Here is a 16,963-nt window from a genome sequence, read left to right as displayed (position 1 = left end):
AACAGCTGTGTCTGGAGCTTAAGATGCCTGCTCGGACATGGAGCAAGGAACAGGGGGTGTTTGTGTGTGTGCGTGCGTGCGTGTGTGCGTGCGGAGACCCAGGTGACGAAAAGCTCCCACGCTGCATTCCTAGCCCAACTTGGAGGTTCTGCGTACACGTGTGTATCGTTTGTACTGTATGTTTATGCGTGTGTACAATAGAGGGTTTTAGCCAGCACAGCGAAGAAAAAGAAGTGGTGGCCTCTTTACAGTGTGGACTTCAGATTAGACAATTAGAGGTAACATAACAAATACCTGCCCCGTGAAGGAATACAAGTATGCCCACATAGTAAACATTAAAACCAGGCGATGACATTTTGAGTGATGTATCAGTCGAGGAAACCTAAATCACGCAAAGCTTTGAAACTAATCACGAGCTCAGATCTCATAACATATACAGTGGCTGAAATAAATCAAGTAACAAAAACCAGGGTGTGGGTCAGTGACTCAACCTAAACCAACATGCTAACACTTTCAATTGTTCCGTGCAAAGTACTGTATGTATTGTATATTGTATTATATTACTGTTTTTAGATTGCCTCCCCTCTCCCCCTTCAAATTACCTTGTGATTAACTGATAATTTCTCAGTTTCAGCAGTTTCATGTTTTTGTCACGCACAACAAGTTGATTTTGGGACAGAACATAATACAGCTTGAGCGCAAAAACATGCCCATGCTCTTTCAACCTCCACACACCCCGATGTTTATGATCTGTTTGTCATTTCAAACTGTGACATTTTTTAGCGCGCCACTATTGTCTGCTGATTTTCATTAATTTAGTCTGTAGCTCGTGTTTGCTATTGTTTTCCACGTTTATAAAAACATTCTGTGCGATGTAAAATCCACATAAAAGTGAAACAAAGAAATAGAGAGAGAGTTGATGACAAAGTGAAGAGAAAGACAAGAAAAAGGTTGAAAAGAAAAGAAAAGAAAGAAAGAAAGGAGGTAGAGAGGGAGGGGGATTGCACCAGTTATTTGAGAGAGGAATGCACAAGAGGTCACATTCTTCACTCCACTGCTGTGGCTTGCCCTGTGTTCAACTCTCTCTCTTTTTCTCGGAGCAAAATAGGCAAAATTACCCAATACACCTCTGGTGCAATGGATCAGATACAAGCCGTGTTGTCTAGTGTTTCACTCAGAACTATGAAGAGGCCACGGGCCAAGAATTCATTAATAATGCAGTCATACTGATCAGATAACAAAACACTTTAACAGGCTTTTGTCACGGACGATGACATTTTGACATGTTACAGTAGAAAGAGCACTGGTTTAAATAAAATGAGCCCTCATTGATTCACTTGTAGCAGCTTTGGTCCTGGTATCTTAGATACTGGCTCACTGTCATGGCTTAGAGTGACACTAATAAAACAGTACCACTGTTAATGCTATTGGTAGCCACTGTGCTTCTTAATATGACAAGTTAAAATGTGGTTAAAAAAAGGCCTGTTTATAGCAGAACAATGACTATTTCTTAGCACTGTTAACTTGCAGAGCATCTATCCATCCAAGTCTTTTCCAACATTTTCTGCAGACGATTTAACTTGTTATCACATCGTATTGCACAAAGACACTGAACAAATATACTGGTAATGTTTAAATGCTTGAGTGAGGTTTGACAGTGTGAGCTTGCTCAATATCACAGGCATAAAAAAACAGAATAACTGTGTCTCCTCAGTGTGAACTACTCCCGTGAAGAAAGGACTACAGAATAGATGAATCCGGTTCATATCGTAATCCTGCAAAACACCAAATTCTTCATATTCTTCACAGCGGTTAAATCTTAACAAGACATAAGGAAATGCATGATTTTATTTGTGAAGAACTACCTCAACTTCATCATTCAGACCTCTTGTCCTGTAGCATGTCAGATCTGGACATGATGAAATGATGAAACCAGTACACAACTGCCATTAGTGTCTTGAATTCAGGTTAATTTGGACCTTGATGAAAAGCGTTAAAAAGAGGGAACTACTTTGATTTATAAACACAGCTGTTTTGGCTAGTCATCAGCCTCCGTGGTAATAAAGCGGAGTCCTTTTCCAGGTGCTTTTAAGACTTGATGAGAGGGGGAAACACTTACTAATCAGCAAGGTGTCATATGGCAAGGACAAATGTGCCTCTCACACAAACAAAAAGACATATGCTTTGTAGATACACAATTAAGATATCAACACTAAATTAAAGTTCACCTGTCAAAATGGCATCATAAAAGAAAACAACATCCAGCCATGATCAAGGTTAAGTAGTTAACAGATCAGATAAGGGAGAAGTTACACAGCATGTGTGCGTGTGTGCGTGTGTGTGTGTGTGTGTGTGTCTGTGTGTCCGTCGGCTAGGTTGGACACATGGCTGGCCTGTGATGGCGATGGACAAGCCACCAGGGGCCTAACAGCTGGCAAGATAGAGCATTACTATGAGGCGCCTGCCTGCCGAGTGGGCATGTACGAGGGTGCACACACACACACACACACACACACACACACACACACACACACACACACACACACACACACACACACACACACACACACACACACACACACACACACACACACACACACACACACACACACACACACACACACACACACACACACACACACACACACACACACACACACACCTCCTCCTCCCATCTTCAGGACCCACAGGGATCCTGGGAGGAGATTTGGTGTCTAGACTGTATAGATTCCTCGAGTTCCAGCCGAGAAAGACCCAGTTACGGACTGAAAGACAAATTGATTCACTTCCTGCATACATGATGAATGCAGATGCCGCAGGAATCACACAAACACACACGCACGCGCGCACGCACACACACAGTAGAAGCACAGTATAATAGCAAGATTTTTAGATAATATATGATAGCTGAGCTCTATCGTTATCACGAGTCTTGCTTCAAATTAAGATATTCATGCTGATATTCGTGCATCTAAGGGTTAGGCTGCGGACGTTTATTTTAGTTTCATTGATCACAACAAATCATAGCGTCAAGCTCTATAGATCATTCCAGGGAGATACAGTGACGTTTCTTGTGAAGTGTTGCTCTTGTGCTCAGTCCTGGCTCATCTGTGTCAAGTCTTCACATATTTACCCACTTTTCCTTTAATGTCCTCCAAAGACATGTAAGTCAAAAGGTTTATAATCATTTGCCCAGAATGAGCATGACTTTGTATTTGTCGTAAACCACTATATTGCGTTTTCCTGTTTTCTGCTCTGCTTTTGTTGCTCCAGCGCCCCGTGGCCCTGAACAAATAAAGACAATGAATAAGTGGGGTGTCATCTTCCATCATCCCCACATTATAATGTGCCTTGAACATACTTGAAGCTCTGCCAGGCAAGCCTGCAGGCGTCAACCAGGGAAAAACTGTGGGGTGAAGCTTACGAGTAAGAAGGGGGAAAAATGCCCTGTTGTGCCCGTTCTGAAACCTGTCCACACAAGATTCAGTTCATATATTTTCTGCAACCCAACTCGTCTGGTTGATGACCATCGGTCGACACTGTTCTCTTCTTGTCTTCTATAAGTAATAGAAGTGCCTGTAGCTAAAATTTGAGACAGTGATGATAATCAGTAGCCAACCACATGCCAAAGCCGCCATCTGTTAAACTCCGATACCGTTTACAGCTGTCAATGTTTTCTAGTAATACAGTAGTTTCAAGGGGATTTAAAGCTAATAATTTAGGCTTCATAGAAAAGGCATATTTTCATGAACAAAATGACTGAACAAACGGAGCACAACAATCAACTTTCTTAAAGACCTGGAATGATGTAATGCGTCAGAGTTCAGAACCGCGACCAGAGTGGATGATGATGCCCTCCATAAAACAGGAGTGGTGTGGTAATAGATGCAGCTAGTCTTTATTATACGTTGGAAGTCTGACGTTTGCCCAAAAGGATAAGGAATTCCAAAGATTGTTGTTGTCTCCCTTCCATCACACAGGCCAATGAGTATTTCTGTAGCTGAAAGAATTATTCTATAAAAATAGACTCAATGAGAATACATATAAAACATATTATTATTGAATGAAAGTTGTATCACAGCTGCAGCTGTGTCCTAACAAAACACATTTATTCATAACCATTAATAAATGTAGCCACCAGGGGGCAATTTTTTTCCTTTTCATGCCATCAAAAATGTGGACACTGCAATTACTAACCTTCCTACAAATCAGCTGTTGTTGTCAGGCTTAAGAAAGTAGATCATCATTCCTTCAAACTCTCGAATCTCCAAATCCCGCTCAGCTTTTCTAGTTCCTTTTTTTCTTCCTCAGAGAATGGCATTAGAGCAAATTAAAGCGGTCATTCTTTCATGAAGCACTTAAAACAGCAATTTCACTTCCTGCAGTCTGTAGACATTCATTTTTGCCATTGGTCACATATTAATGTCCTATATTTTTAGCACTAAAACTCAGGGAGGAGAGCGTTAGGCACACAAACTGCATTTTCTAATCTAGTCCAAAAAAACAGGTGAAAGTGCTGCCCATGAGCAATGTTTCCAGAACTTCACTACCCTGCTCAGTCCTTAAACCCTGTGCTTAGCTATAGTCAGTGAGATCATACCTCCTTCACTGTACAGTACACAGATGTGCCAAGAGCAGAGACAGGTCTTTGCTTGCCCTTCACTACCTCTGTCTCTCTCCCAGGCAGCTGCATGCAGAGGTCTGAACCCGCCTGCTGAGAGGCAGCATGGCGCTCGCTAGCCGAGTGTTGACTAGTTGGCGCTCACCGGGAAGAAGAAGGAAAAGAAAAATCCCACACAGATGTAAAATCATGTGTTGATATTGCCCTCCTCTTGCACTGTGACTCACATCTCCTCTCACGGTCTAACCTGCTCATCACGGGAGGAAAGGGGCAGAGAGGGGAAAACAAACACACCCGTGTCACTGACCCTTTGCCAAATTCAATCCATTTACCGGCAGGGCCTTTCATTCTGTTTTTCTGACCTTTCTTGTCCTGTCCCCCTCTGTGTTATGCAAGACTTAAGAGTCAGTGGAAAATACTCCAGCCAAGGCAATCACAGCCCTACAGACACATTTGGTAAACTTATCAGTTTGGCTGGATGCATGATGGCATGCATCTGTTTGAATGGCAAGTGATCATTCTAAAAGAATAAATCAGTTGAGGTTCAGCTCTCAACTGCTCAAAGATGTTTTTCTGAAGTGACGCTGGTTTAACCAAGACTTTGTTTTACATTGACGAACATACAATGTTTTGTATTTACCACACCAGTTCTTTCCATTGATTCTAGAGGATTTCATCGATTACATTATCAATTATCATTGAAGCGAAGGCATTTAAAACACAAAGTTTATAGGTATTGATGCAAAAGAAAAAAGTGTGATTTATGGTGGAGAACAATCCTCCCTGTGCCTGGGTTTTTTTTATGTGTGTTGTGTCATTCTGGGCCATAAATTACAGAGACCACCAGAAAGGTATTTTCATAAGCCAAAACTAGTAAATAACAAACCACTGACTACAATACCAAGACGATGATGATTTCACTGCTGGTTTCTGAAAGTTATGTTTGAAGCTACAAAAAGTCTGCTCTCTGCTCACTGCCATGCAATAAAACTGTCGTCTGACGGGGGATTGGAAGAAACAAGGGGTTCAAACCAGGTAAAAGACACAATGCTTTATATGGTCAATGGACTGAAAGATCCACAAGCCTGACAGAAACATCCCCAGGTGAGAAACATCCCTCTCCAGCGTGAGACATTAAACAGCAGGTCAGTGGTGAGGCTCTGTGCCAGCAGCACACCAGCCTTGCCCAGCGGCAAAGAAGGCTCCCTGAGGAGATCAGTGTGGATGGAGCGAGGAGACTATGACTTTGCATTATCCATAAATATCTATTTATTATAGATATGCTTTCTTTTGACTGCCCTCTACACATTACTTTACCGCCATCTTTTAATCCTTCTCAATAAAATTAATAAATAAAGCACTTTTTTTCCAACTCTCCAAAACCATCCTACAGGTGTGTCCCTACCATCAAACACAAGCTTGTGTAACTAGTGGAATTTTAAATCCGATGCCCTAATCTATTGTGGTTTGAATGAGAAAACAGATTATACAACCTTTCTGTAAAGAACTTTCAATATCATCTCTACTGATGTAACCCCGTTTTTCTAAGATACGTTGAGAAATGTTGCAATGTTGTCATCGCTTTTTCTGTTATAATATTTGTATGGATACTATTGTGATGGTGTAATTTCATTATGTTGTCTGTTAAGAATACCAGATGTAAACAATCAGATTTTACGGTTTCCACTCTGACCAAGACCAGATGAGGTCAACGCACGGCTGCATTTTCACCAGTATGTCCATATGAATAAAGGTTTTTTTAACACATCTCCTCTTCCTGCTCTTCATAAGAGTCCCTGAAAAAATGTTCCCTTTCCACTGTGATCAGTTATTCATCTTCATTAGCACTCAGTTGAAAGCAGTGACCACTAGGCCCTTTCTTCTGAATTTGCATTGTGGGATTATTTGAATCCCCCATGTATGGTATGATAATTCTCACTGGACATGATAAAAAACCTCTATAAAATGCTAAAGACAAATAATAGTCTACGCAGTCACTATATACACTATACAATCAATGGTTAATGAAATTGGAAAAAGTCTGTATGTTCTCTGCCAAGTACAGGATATCATATAGCATTTTGTAGTACCACACTACACAGCCCACTGTACAAAGGAGGAGACACTGTTGAGCTTCATCAAAAACTGCAGAAGCTGCTTTACTACATAGATGTGGAGTTGTAATCTATGAATGTTTCTGATTTTTTCTCCCACATGGAAAGACTTATTTTATTTATACCTAATGCTGTCTCTCATCCTTCTCATTCCAGATCATCAGTCATATTGGCCAAACAGTACACAGCCACAGCACTTTCCTCCACTAGACTCAGCAGACTTATTAAATTGTGTTCTCTCCATGCATTTCATCCTGTTAGAGTTGGGCACACTGGTGTAACAGTCTCAGAAGACCCCTCTGTACCATATACCACTTTGGACTTTCTGAAATAGATTCAGACTGAATCTATTTTCAAGTCTGAAAATCACATCCAATGTCAATACAACGCACTAGACAATAAACTAAGGATGGAAATCATATTTGTGGTTCCAATGTGAGTCCCAGTTGCTGCTGTTCTTTCTACTTGAACAAACAAATAAAGAAACTATCTGACCAGAGGAACAAGTCTGAGGTGATATACACACATTAATATCAATACCAGTACATTTTTCAAATCTAAAAAAATCTACCCCTTTACACTGTAAACCCATTTCCATTTGAAAATGGAAATTGAGTGTAATCAACAATTAACTAAATTCCTGCAAAAGTTACATCGACAAGTTTTACTGTAATGTCAGTAAATGTCAGTTAAAAGTAGATTATTTTTTAATCACCATGTCTTTTAGATTGAGAACGGCCTTTACAGAGTCAAAGTTACTGTCTGGTACCAGCTACTAGTGACCCACTTTGTTTGTGTCTTAATCGGTTCAAAGATACTTCAAAAGAATGTTACGGTGAGTGGTCCAATAAAGGACACGGCTACAGAGTTTGAGTGAATCTCACTGATTGGTCACGTTGTGAGAAACTCAGTTGTTTACAACGCACAAACTAATACAACTCCAGAGTAGTTGTGGTTTAATGCACTTTATATGCTTTATTAAAGGCTGCCTTGCTATCAACAAAAAATACACAAGCAAGTGACCATTCAAAGGTACAGATTAATCAAACCAGCTTTAGGGTTAATTTTGTGTCAATGTTGACGGTAAAGAATGGCTTTGTGAGGTAGGCTGAGTAGTCGACCCCCAAAATGAATGATTGCGTGCTTTAACACTTTCCCTTCCCCAGGTTATGCAATCGCAAATCTGTTGTTCAGCCGCCAGCAAAGCTGCATAAACGATGATGCAACTACAGTTGTGTTGATACCGTGTGAACGCTCTTAAAATATCTATGTTTACATGGTGACATGTTCCAAATCTTGAATTTTTGGTCTTACTCAACTTTGAGCAGTTCACCCACCGTCAGTCCGGTCTGCTCATCTTCATTATGTGATTTACTTTGTTGAAAAGCAAAGTGACAGACAGACAACAGGAAGTACAGGTCAGAAAAGCGTCTAAGTGTGTGATCTTCAGCCAAAAAAGGTGCCAATCGCTGACATTCTCGCAAAGCAAACCTTTTCAACTAATGGATGGACTTCTCACTGGAAACATTTGTCCTTACCGTGAACAGTGAAGACATTACAGGGCTGGGTCCCATGGCGTGACGATTCTCTCCTCCCGCCCTTTATGAAGGCCGGCAGACTGGGTCTCCTCTGGTCCCCTACAAACTTCCCCGGCTGCTGCCCCATAAGGGCAGAGTGCCAGGCCACAGCCGGGACTCTCCAAGCCGGACTCAGTTGCTCACCGTCCAACAGTTGGCCCCCCGGGCGGGGAGGGGAGCCCCTTTCCCTGACTCAGTCTGTCCTCTCCTGAGGTACGGGTGATGTGGGTCACCGATGCAGATCCGTATTACTCCGGTATGTCTCTGTTTATCGTGCATTAATGGAACCTGAGTGCTTCACGGGTCAAATGAAGACATTTCAAGGAAATCTAGAGGAAATTAAAAAAAAAAAGACAAACAATAACAACTTACTGATGATCTCATTTTTAAACAGAAAAAAAAAATGCATTCAAACACTTGCGCCTTCATCTTAACCTGGAAAAACACCACTCAGGAATTTGAGGTGGATTAAACATGTGCATGAGGAAATACACATGACAGTGAAGCCAACCAATTCATTCACATCAGCGTCTGTGCCGAATACATTATCACAGGCAAACCTTGCTTCAAGTATTGATTTCTTTCTTTTTTGATCAGCCTACATCAACTGTGTTGCCTGCAAAAACTGCGTTACACACCAGTCCCACGACCACCACCCCAGTCACCTGGATGAGCCTCAGTCTGCTGCAGGTTGCACACACAACTAACAAGAAATGTGATGTTGATATGCAACTACATGCTCCATGCTCACAACAATAAACAGCCAAACTAGTGAGCCTTATCCCCATTGTCCCCGGGCAACTCACTTTATCACGAACGCAATGCGAAGGTAACAGGTATTCAGTCATGAGTGATAATCACTGAAGAGGAAAAGAATTGGACTTTTTTTTAAATCACGTGTCCACGACGCGTGTCTTCGTTACAAAACTCGCGCGGCGAATGTAAGTGTGAACAGAAACTTACACGTCCGAGGGAACCACTCGTGTCGCTGGGTGCGCTGGCGACCCGGGGGCTGCTGCCGCTGGAGGTAGCCATGGAGGCTAGCCGACGTTAGCCGATGGTGAGGCAGCGCCGGAGCCTCTAAACGCGCAGCGAGCAGTCAACAGTTGGCCGCCCGCCGCGGTCCCTCCGGAGAACACGCTGGTGTTCAAAAGTCGGACAAGTGCACTTGTAATGCGTCGCAAACAAAAACATTCCACGGTTCTAATACTTTGGCAACTCGGCTTCTCTCCCCCACCGCCGCCGCCGCCGCCGCCAAGCCGCACAGAATCAGTTAGTTTCAAACTTCCGCGTCCACTCGTCTCGTCTTGCGGAGCCTCTTCCCCTGTGGTACCCGGACCAGAGGCACTTCAGTCGGGGAGGCGAAGGAGAAGTCGAGGAACCTCCGCCGGCGACGGCGCCACGTCTCGCCCCGCGGGTCCGCTCCGCCGCTCACGGGCGCCGAGCTCTTCGTTTGCGACCCCTCGGCCCGCGCACTTACTCATGGCGCTCGCGGGGAAGTCGGAGCGGTAAACTTCGGCCGAGTGGTGGCTGTGTGGCCGGGGCCGCCATACTTCGTGCGCAAGGTGGTTTACAGAAATATGTGGGTGGGGCGACGCGTGACGTCACCGGCGTGCGTGGGCTAGTACGAGAGAGCGGACGCGACTCTTCGTGTGGAGGTCTGTGTTCATGCTGAGCACCGGAGCGGAGCAGCAACACGGTGGCACTCCACAGCTACACTGGCGCCAAATCCTGCTCTTTATTGAAAAATAAACTTTACCAACATTCTACATTATAGAGGATTTTTTTTTGTCTAAGTTGTGTAATTTTGCAGAATAATGTCTCCAGCACAATGCAAAAACTCGCACCTTCTATTCACCTCAGGTTACCAATCATCCTGTGCCACTGCACTTTGTTTTCATGTTTGTATATTATGCACATATCTCTGTATTTTCAATACTTTATATATATATTTATTTATTTTTCTTAAATTCAATGTATTGCCTATTCATTTGTCGATACCACTTTTTGCTGCTGTAAATTTCCCTGGCGTGGGATCAAAAAAGTTCTGGTCAAAAACATAAATGTAATGATTACACTTTAAAGTAATATTGAATGCTTTTACCCCCAAATGATGTACACTGATATCAATAGAAATATAAGTTGTGCACTGGTTGTTAGCTTGTCCACTGTTCAGTGGTTATTAGATAAAGTTGTCTTTTGTGTATAACCATTTTGAGACTGTATTTATATAGCGCTTTTCTCGTGTTATAACCCTAACCCGTTGTGAAAACTGAATTAGTACTTTTCCTTTCTGTTTCTTCGTTGCTCAACAACACAGATCGATTGACAAGTACTGAAAATTATAGAAAATTTATTTCATACAAGAGTTTTTGTATATCCTCAGATATTATCAAGTGTTCCACTATATCTATGTGAACCTCAGGAATGAATCCCTTCATTAGCAGTCAACAAATGTTCATCAGTTTTGCTTCATAAAATAAACTAGAACAGTTGAGGAGGTTTCTGTGAAAAATGCCAGTCTTCAGGTAGGTGGTCAGTCCTCGACGTAGATGCTTGACGTGGTCTTGATCTTGTGACAAGTTAAGATTTCCAGCTCTCTAACCTTCCTGTTCAAACAGCTTCTGTTGTGTCAACATTACAATCTCCTCCATCACTTCTGGTTTCAAGATGTCCTTGACCTGCAGGGAGCATAAAGTGGAAAGCTGCACTGAAACAAATCAGTAATTCAAAACACCACAAAATGTTATGGATTCTCCTGAACAATTTGACATACTTTATCAACAAAATGTAACAAGAAAATCCCCCAAAAAACACAAACAGAATGCATTTATTATCACATCTGTTAATGCATTGTTTCCTAACCCCAACCCTACCTCTAATCCTAACCCATAAAGAAAATGTTATCTATGTAATGCGTGCAATTTAAATGTGTTAACAACACCAAGGTAAAAATAGATGAGATGATATGCTGATGTTTTATTACATATGAGCAAAATTAACTTAAAAAAGGCAGTTTCTGAAGAATTTTAGTGTGAATGCTGGCTGCTGAAAGGCTGACACTAAACTGGATTGCTGGCTTGAATTGAGTATGAAGAGTAGGAAAAGTGGGAAATGGGTACGTTAATGTGTAATTACAAGAACAATCACTGGAAGCATTCACACCAATGAGAAGCATGTGCAATTAATTGATCAGTGCAATGAAATCAACCATATCTGTTCCACACTGCAGCAGAGTCAAAGATTAAAACAAATCTTGTACAAAGCTGTGGATTTCCAATATGGCCAACAGATGGCACAATACAGCATAGCTAGGTAAACTGTTTTATTGTTTTAAATAACTGAGGCAGAGGGTGTAATTCAAACACAATACACCATACTGGTACAAAAAGGCTTCCTACCTGGTGTTGGAGTGAAGATTCATAGCAATAGAGAACACTGGTGTCATATAAAAGGAACTTGTGTGCAGACAACGCCAGTAGGCAGTTCCTCAACCGTGAAATCACCTCACGATCTGACAGGTTAACAGGCTGAAAGGACAGAGGAAGGAGATGAGCATAAATGTACTGAGGAATTTACATGGATAATATAAATTTTAATGTATCCAAAGCAAGTGTTGCATCTTTGCAATCTACTTGCACATTGTACCGTTAAGGTATTGAAACAAGACCAGATACATTTCTGGGTTTATAGATAAAATGACTGTGTAAAACTTTGAAATAATGCTCTTTGTGCATCCTGTGCCCACCTCCAAACTGGTGTAAAAGCCCCCAGCCTCCTCCTCCTGGTTTCCTGGTGTGGGATACAACCACACAAAACCATTGTTCCCGAGGATGATGGACGCACCACACGGCAGGTTGTGGAAATGTGTTTTCTGCCTCTTGATCAGAGAAGGAGAAAGCTGTACCAACACTCCTTGACCCAACTAATGGTCAGAAAATAGAAACAGTGCATTAGGTCAAATGAGTATGATCACAAAAAAACATCAAGAACAATTTGGGATTTTTTTCTTTTTTTAATATAAGTTTCACAATCTAATTTAGAAGTCTGAGAATAAACAATGATTTGTGTGTGTATGCGCATATCATTGTGTACATTGGAATAACTTACTTTTCCGTACTTTAAACTACGGGTATGAAGTGATAGGGCTCCATCTGAAAAGACAGACTGCACCTCTGCCTAAAAACACAGGGGAAAAACAGTATGGATACAAATTAAATTAAATAAAATAATGGATCAGCTAATTAAAGATCATGATAAATTATTAGTTACACTGATGAGATCGCCCTCCTGAAGGTATTCTCTCATGGTAAGCTCGTCTTCTGCCGATCTCCTCCTCTAAAAGAGAAAAGCAAAATCAAAGTTGGGTTTTTAATGATTTCCCAGCCGCCCAGACCCATTTCCCTTCTCTCCAGGATAAGGCTGTTCAGCTGTAACAGAGTAACAAACAGACGACTTCTCCCAGTGAATCACTTCTTGAAACATCTCACCAGCTCTCCTCCGGGCAGATTGACAGAAGACAACAAGAGGACGGAGTCCAGCCGAGAGTTGGTCTCCACCTTCCAGCGTTTCTGTTGTACCTATACATGTCAAGAAAAAGTGACAAAACAAAAAAAACAACAATAATCTTACTGACCAAAATGACATGTAAGAAATCCCACAGGAGAAGTGACATGGAGGAAGTGCCTTACCTCTGTAATTCTTCCAACCACCACGTCTCCAACCTCACCATTGAACCTACAATTCAATAGCAGATACAAAACAAATCAATTCATTATATTCTGTAAAAAGCAACTGTACATAAGAACGATTGATTATTAATCACTCACCTAGTCTTGAGTGGTCTGACGCAGATGAGCTTGTCTACCCGCTGCACCTCTCCAGCGACTGAAGCCGTCAGCTTGTCGTCATCAACGTAAGTACCATGACCCCTGAGGATGAGTAGCATACGCCAATATTGATTACGGATACAGCAAAGCTAAGATGTGATAGGGAAAACGCAAAGGGTTAACAATGCCTTCCTCCTAATTTAATTGATTCAATTGTGATTTTATACAACAACTTAACTAGACAAGATATTGCATATCAGCCTGAAAATGGATGGTTCACCCAACTCATTGCTGGTGGCAGACCAAATCTAAACCTTTCATGAGCTGGTCACCAGCTGAATCTGTATTACTATGGAAGGAAGTAATAACACCATTTAGTTAGATCAAGCTGGTGAAGCTTGTAGGTTTTGGCTGTTTTTAAATATTCGTATAGGTTGTCAGGCTTACTCTTTTTTATTATTATTTAAAAGTAAGATAGAAGTACCAGACCCAATTTACAGCAGGCTCTCTTGTCCTTCCATGACAACATCGTGTGGTAATCGTAGACGTAACAAACAGCTGATCACATCACCGGCAGAGCAGCATCCGGTACCTACCTCATGAAACCAGTGTCTGAAGTGATAACATCGCCGGGGACGACCAGATCTTTTCGGTCGAATGCAGCAACTGACACTTCTTTTCGAATAGTTGGTAGTCTCATGTCTGCCGCCATGCTTCTTACTTTGGTTTTCCTTTTTCTTCTTCTTCTTCGCCGCAACTTGGCAGTAAGCAAACAAGTATATGCGCTTCATCGCCACCTACTGGCACATCCATTTGAATGTTGCAGTTTTTAACCTAACGTTACCAATGCTTTAAAAACTGCCTAGTATCTCCAACGTCATGTAACCAAAACCATCCAACTTGCTGAGCTATGAAATACATAAATTATCTACTTCCTCTTGTTGTTCTGTAATGGCGTTAAAGGTTATTTCTTTATAAACCATATGGTTCAGTGTTCAATGTTGGATTCTTCAACATAGTCCTGTCTGGTTTAGTGTAATTCTCATAACAATGACCCTCTCCGTACTTTTATCCCTCTTATTAAAAGTTTTACGCTTTGCTTTCAAAACATGAACATTTTTGCCATTTATGCAGAATATGTGTTTTTTGCAATTTTGTTTTAGTAATGTTGTGCGGCCCGATTAAAAATTCTTAATGGAGTTACATTAGGAAATTGTGAGGATCAATGCAAAAATATTTTATTTAGGAAAATACTATTTAAAGAATCCTTTGACTGTATTTAATGTATTTACAGTCTATGGTCAAAACATGTAGACAGAAGCACAAACATACACGTGAGCACATTAAGATAATGCATTTATACTTATTAATTTTTAACTGTTTGTGTGATCGAGTGCTCCAGAATGGAGCAGTAACATTTTTTTCACAGTTAGCAGTGTATAAGTTCACTGTAATGTGATGGTAAAAATAGTTTTTCGTGCATGGTTTGAATACAATTTTATTTTGACACCACCAGGGGTCAGCGTCGAGCCGCGTCGCCCTCAACGCAACCGTGGTTTCACATAACGGAGAGATGACGTCGGATGTCAACACGACGCAAACTTCTCCTGCTCAGCCAATCAGCGCGGAGTCTCGCGGACTCTTGTAAAGATGGCGACGGTGAAACATGTAGGAGTTTTAACCAGACGCTCTGCCGTTACCGAACACCGCAGCACCAGGCACCGTGTCGACTGATACGGCGGCGGGAGCGAAAGTCAATCGACCCGTTCGTCGGCCGCAGCACGCCGTTGGGCGCTGAACGGTGCCGCCGCGGGCCTGGTTGCTCTTGTTTTCGGTTCCACTGCAGTTGTCTCGGTCCGCTCGCTAGCTTCAAGTTGGCGAGCCCAGCGCTAGCTCGGGGGCTAGCTGTGTAGCTCCGTCGGATCTCCCTGCGAGGCATCCATGGATCGATAGCGTGACAGGGGTCAACACTGGACTTGCCTACACTTGATCGAAGTTTTTAATTTTCACGGAAATAGCCACCCATGAGTCTCTTGGACTGAAACCCCTCCAGGAGCGACGAGGGGGCACCGACGGTCCGGCATTGCGACGGTGCACTGCGGCGTCGAGGCGCAGAGAGTTTCTGCCGTCATGTATTTCCTCACCGGCTGGCCCCGGAGGCTGCTCTGTCCGCTGCGGAGCGACGAGGAGCCCTTCCACATCCAGCCCAGCTCCCAGAGGTTCTACTTCGCCGTGCTGTCAGAGACGCAGCTCAGCGTCTGGTTCAGTCGGGTAAGCGGCGTCAGCCTCACTCGTGCTCCTCCCGATCTCAGCTGTGCAGACACAAGCGACGCGCTGCGCGCATTGTTAGCGAAAGATGAACACGGTGTTTCGACTGCTGCTTCAAAATCTACAAGCGCCATTCATTTATTTTCGCACGCTTGACTCTACTGCGTAGCGATCTGCCTGTCGGCGACCAATACGCTCCATGTTTAATGACGGGGTAGTTAATGATCGCCGACAGCAACAGTTAGCCTCCTCGGAGAGGGAGCAGCCCGGAGGCATTGAATCCTGACGTGTTGGCAACGTGTGGTCACAGTTACACACCTACTGTACCACACGGATGACAGGTGACATCGTCACGCATCGCAGCAGGTGGACAACATCCGTATACGTGTTGCCCCCTCGCAAAGACAGAGCACAGACGTTGTGTTGTGAACGTCATTCCTCCTGTTGACCCCCTCATCCACGATGATGGGTTGGTGGCTTTTCCCACCATCGACCTGAGGTTCGCCCGATGGAAGCTTTACACTGGAAATTCCATGTGGCTTCCAAAACAAATGTTCTGTCCGGCAGTGCTGTCCAGATTGTGTTCGGCCTGTCAACCAGCAACAGTTGCATGATGTATGCCAACCATTGAGTCACCCTCCCACATTCGGACACATTTGTCTTCGGTTTTCATCATCTACATCTACATCATCTTCCAAAACTGCAGAAATTGATGACAAAAAAATGCAACATTTCTTGAAAAAAGTCACTCGCTTGCAATATGACAAAGTCACATATAGTGACAAATGTAAAGACTGTAAAGTGTCACTGAACAATTCAGTACAAAATGTTATATGTAAATGATATTTGAGTCAGAACTAGGAAATTAATCTGTCAACGCTTTGAGGCAATTTGCGGGATGGTGGCAGCAGCTACCACAGACGACTGCCTGCATTCATGTCCTGCCCTCATTTGTTTGAATACTTGAGATTTGTCCACGCTGATACAGAGATTTATTTGATAACCTGCAGTTGAGCACATTGTTTGATGCAGTCTGTGTTCTACACTGTTTGTATATTGTTGCGTTGTTGCGACAGTGGATCGGGGTCACTGGCCATTTCCTGAGGCCCACACAGGATGTGAGCATGTTTTGTTTCCTCTCTTTCTTAAGGCCTTTGCCTGCCTGCAAGTATCAATAAGGCGTCTGGGAAAAGGGTAATCTTAGGAATTTCAATTAGAGCAGCCCTCTTCCTCTCGACACGTACCTTTCCCATATGTTGTATCCATTATGTCATTTCAGCTCACTATCTATCCCAACTCTACACACAGGGATGTAGTAAAGGGGTGTGTTTACTCATTTTCCTCAAGCTCTGTATTTCCTAGGGTTGCACCGATCTGATACTTGTATCAGATATCAAATAGCTGTATCAGGAACTGGTGACAATTTGGCCAATCAATGGGGGAGACCAATTCAATTCATTCATTCATTCATCGTCTACCGCTTTATCCATTTAAGGGTCGCGGGGGGTCGCTGGAGCCAGTCCCAGCTAACATTGGGCGAGAGGTGGGGTACAC

At 42.7% G+C, this 16,963-nt stretch overlaps 3 protein-coding genes across 4 annotated transcripts in view; 1 reads left to right on the top strand and 2 right to left on the bottom strand.

Moving 5' to 3' along the window:
* The window catches only part of abl1 (c-abl oncogene 1, non-receptor tyrosine kinase), a 30,013-nt gene extending 20,113 nt beyond the window's left edge, over window positions 1–9,900 (bottom strand). The window contains exons 1-2 of the mRNA XM_035607186.2: window positions 9,276–9,900; window positions 8,274–8,641 (exon numbers count right to left, since the gene is read on the bottom strand). Coding sequence (XP_035463079.2) covers window positions 8,274–8,400 — 127 coding nt within the window. The 5' untranslated portion in view covers window positions 8,401–8,641; window positions 9,276–9,900. The remainder of the gene's footprint in view (window positions 1–8,273; window positions 8,642–9,275) is intronic.
* A 748-nt stretch (window positions 9,901–10,648) lies between these two features.
* exosc2 (exosome component 2) lies at window positions 10,649–14,043 on the bottom strand. Its single transcript, XM_035607430.2, has 9 exons — window positions 13,738–14,043; window positions 13,142–13,243; window positions 13,004–13,049; window positions 12,803–12,892; window positions 12,585–12,650; window positions 12,423–12,491; window positions 12,061–12,237; window positions 11,714–11,842; window positions 10,649–10,993 (listed from the first exon to the last, which is right to left on the bottom strand). The coding sequence occupies exons 1-9, from the start codon at window positions 13,851–13,853 to the stop codon at window positions 10,913–10,915; spliced, it is 876 nt and encodes a 291-aa protein (XP_035463323.1). The 5' UTR covers window positions 13,854–14,043; the 3' UTR covers window positions 10,649–10,912.
* Window positions 14,044–14,738: 695 nt separating this feature from the next.
* ric1 (RIC1 homolog, RAB6A GEF complex partner 1) overlaps window positions 14,739–16,963 on the top strand; it is a 30,637-nt gene continuing 28,412 nt past the window's right edge. For both annotated transcript variants that reach the window (XM_035607425.2, XM_035607424.2), the window contains exon 1: window positions 14,739–15,412. In XM_035607425.2, the coding sequence (XP_035463318.1) occupies window positions 15,272–15,412 (141 nt within the window). In that variant the 5' untranslated portion in view covers window positions 14,739–15,271. The remainder of the gene's footprint in view (window positions 15,413–16,963) is intronic.

This window comes from Scophthalmus maximus, chromosome 20, assembly GCF_022379125.1.
Source record: "Scophthalmus maximus strain ysfricsl-2021 chromosome 20, ASM2237912v1, whole genome shotgun sequence".
NCBI lineage: Eukaryota > Metazoa > Chordata > Actinopteri > Pleuronectiformes > Scophthalmidae > Scophthalmus > Scophthalmus maximus.
Note: the sequence above shows the minus strand (reverse complement) of the source record. Positions and strands in the feature narration are given on the sequence as shown.

Bases quoted from the DNA above. Each gene is read 5' to 3' on its own strand.
- exosc2 (XM_035607430.2), bottom strand. From the start codon at position 13,853: ATGGCGGCAGACATGAGACTACCAACTATTCGAAAAGAAGTGTCAGTT. The intron at 12,238-12,422 runs GTAAGTTATTCC...TCTGACCATTAG, and splicing joins GTAGTTTAAAGTACGGAAAA to TTGGGTCAAGGAGTGTTGGT. The intron at 10,994-11,713 runs GTAGGAAGCCTT...TGCTCCCTGCAG, and splicing joins AATCTTCACTCCAACACCAG to GTCAAGGACATCTTGAAACC.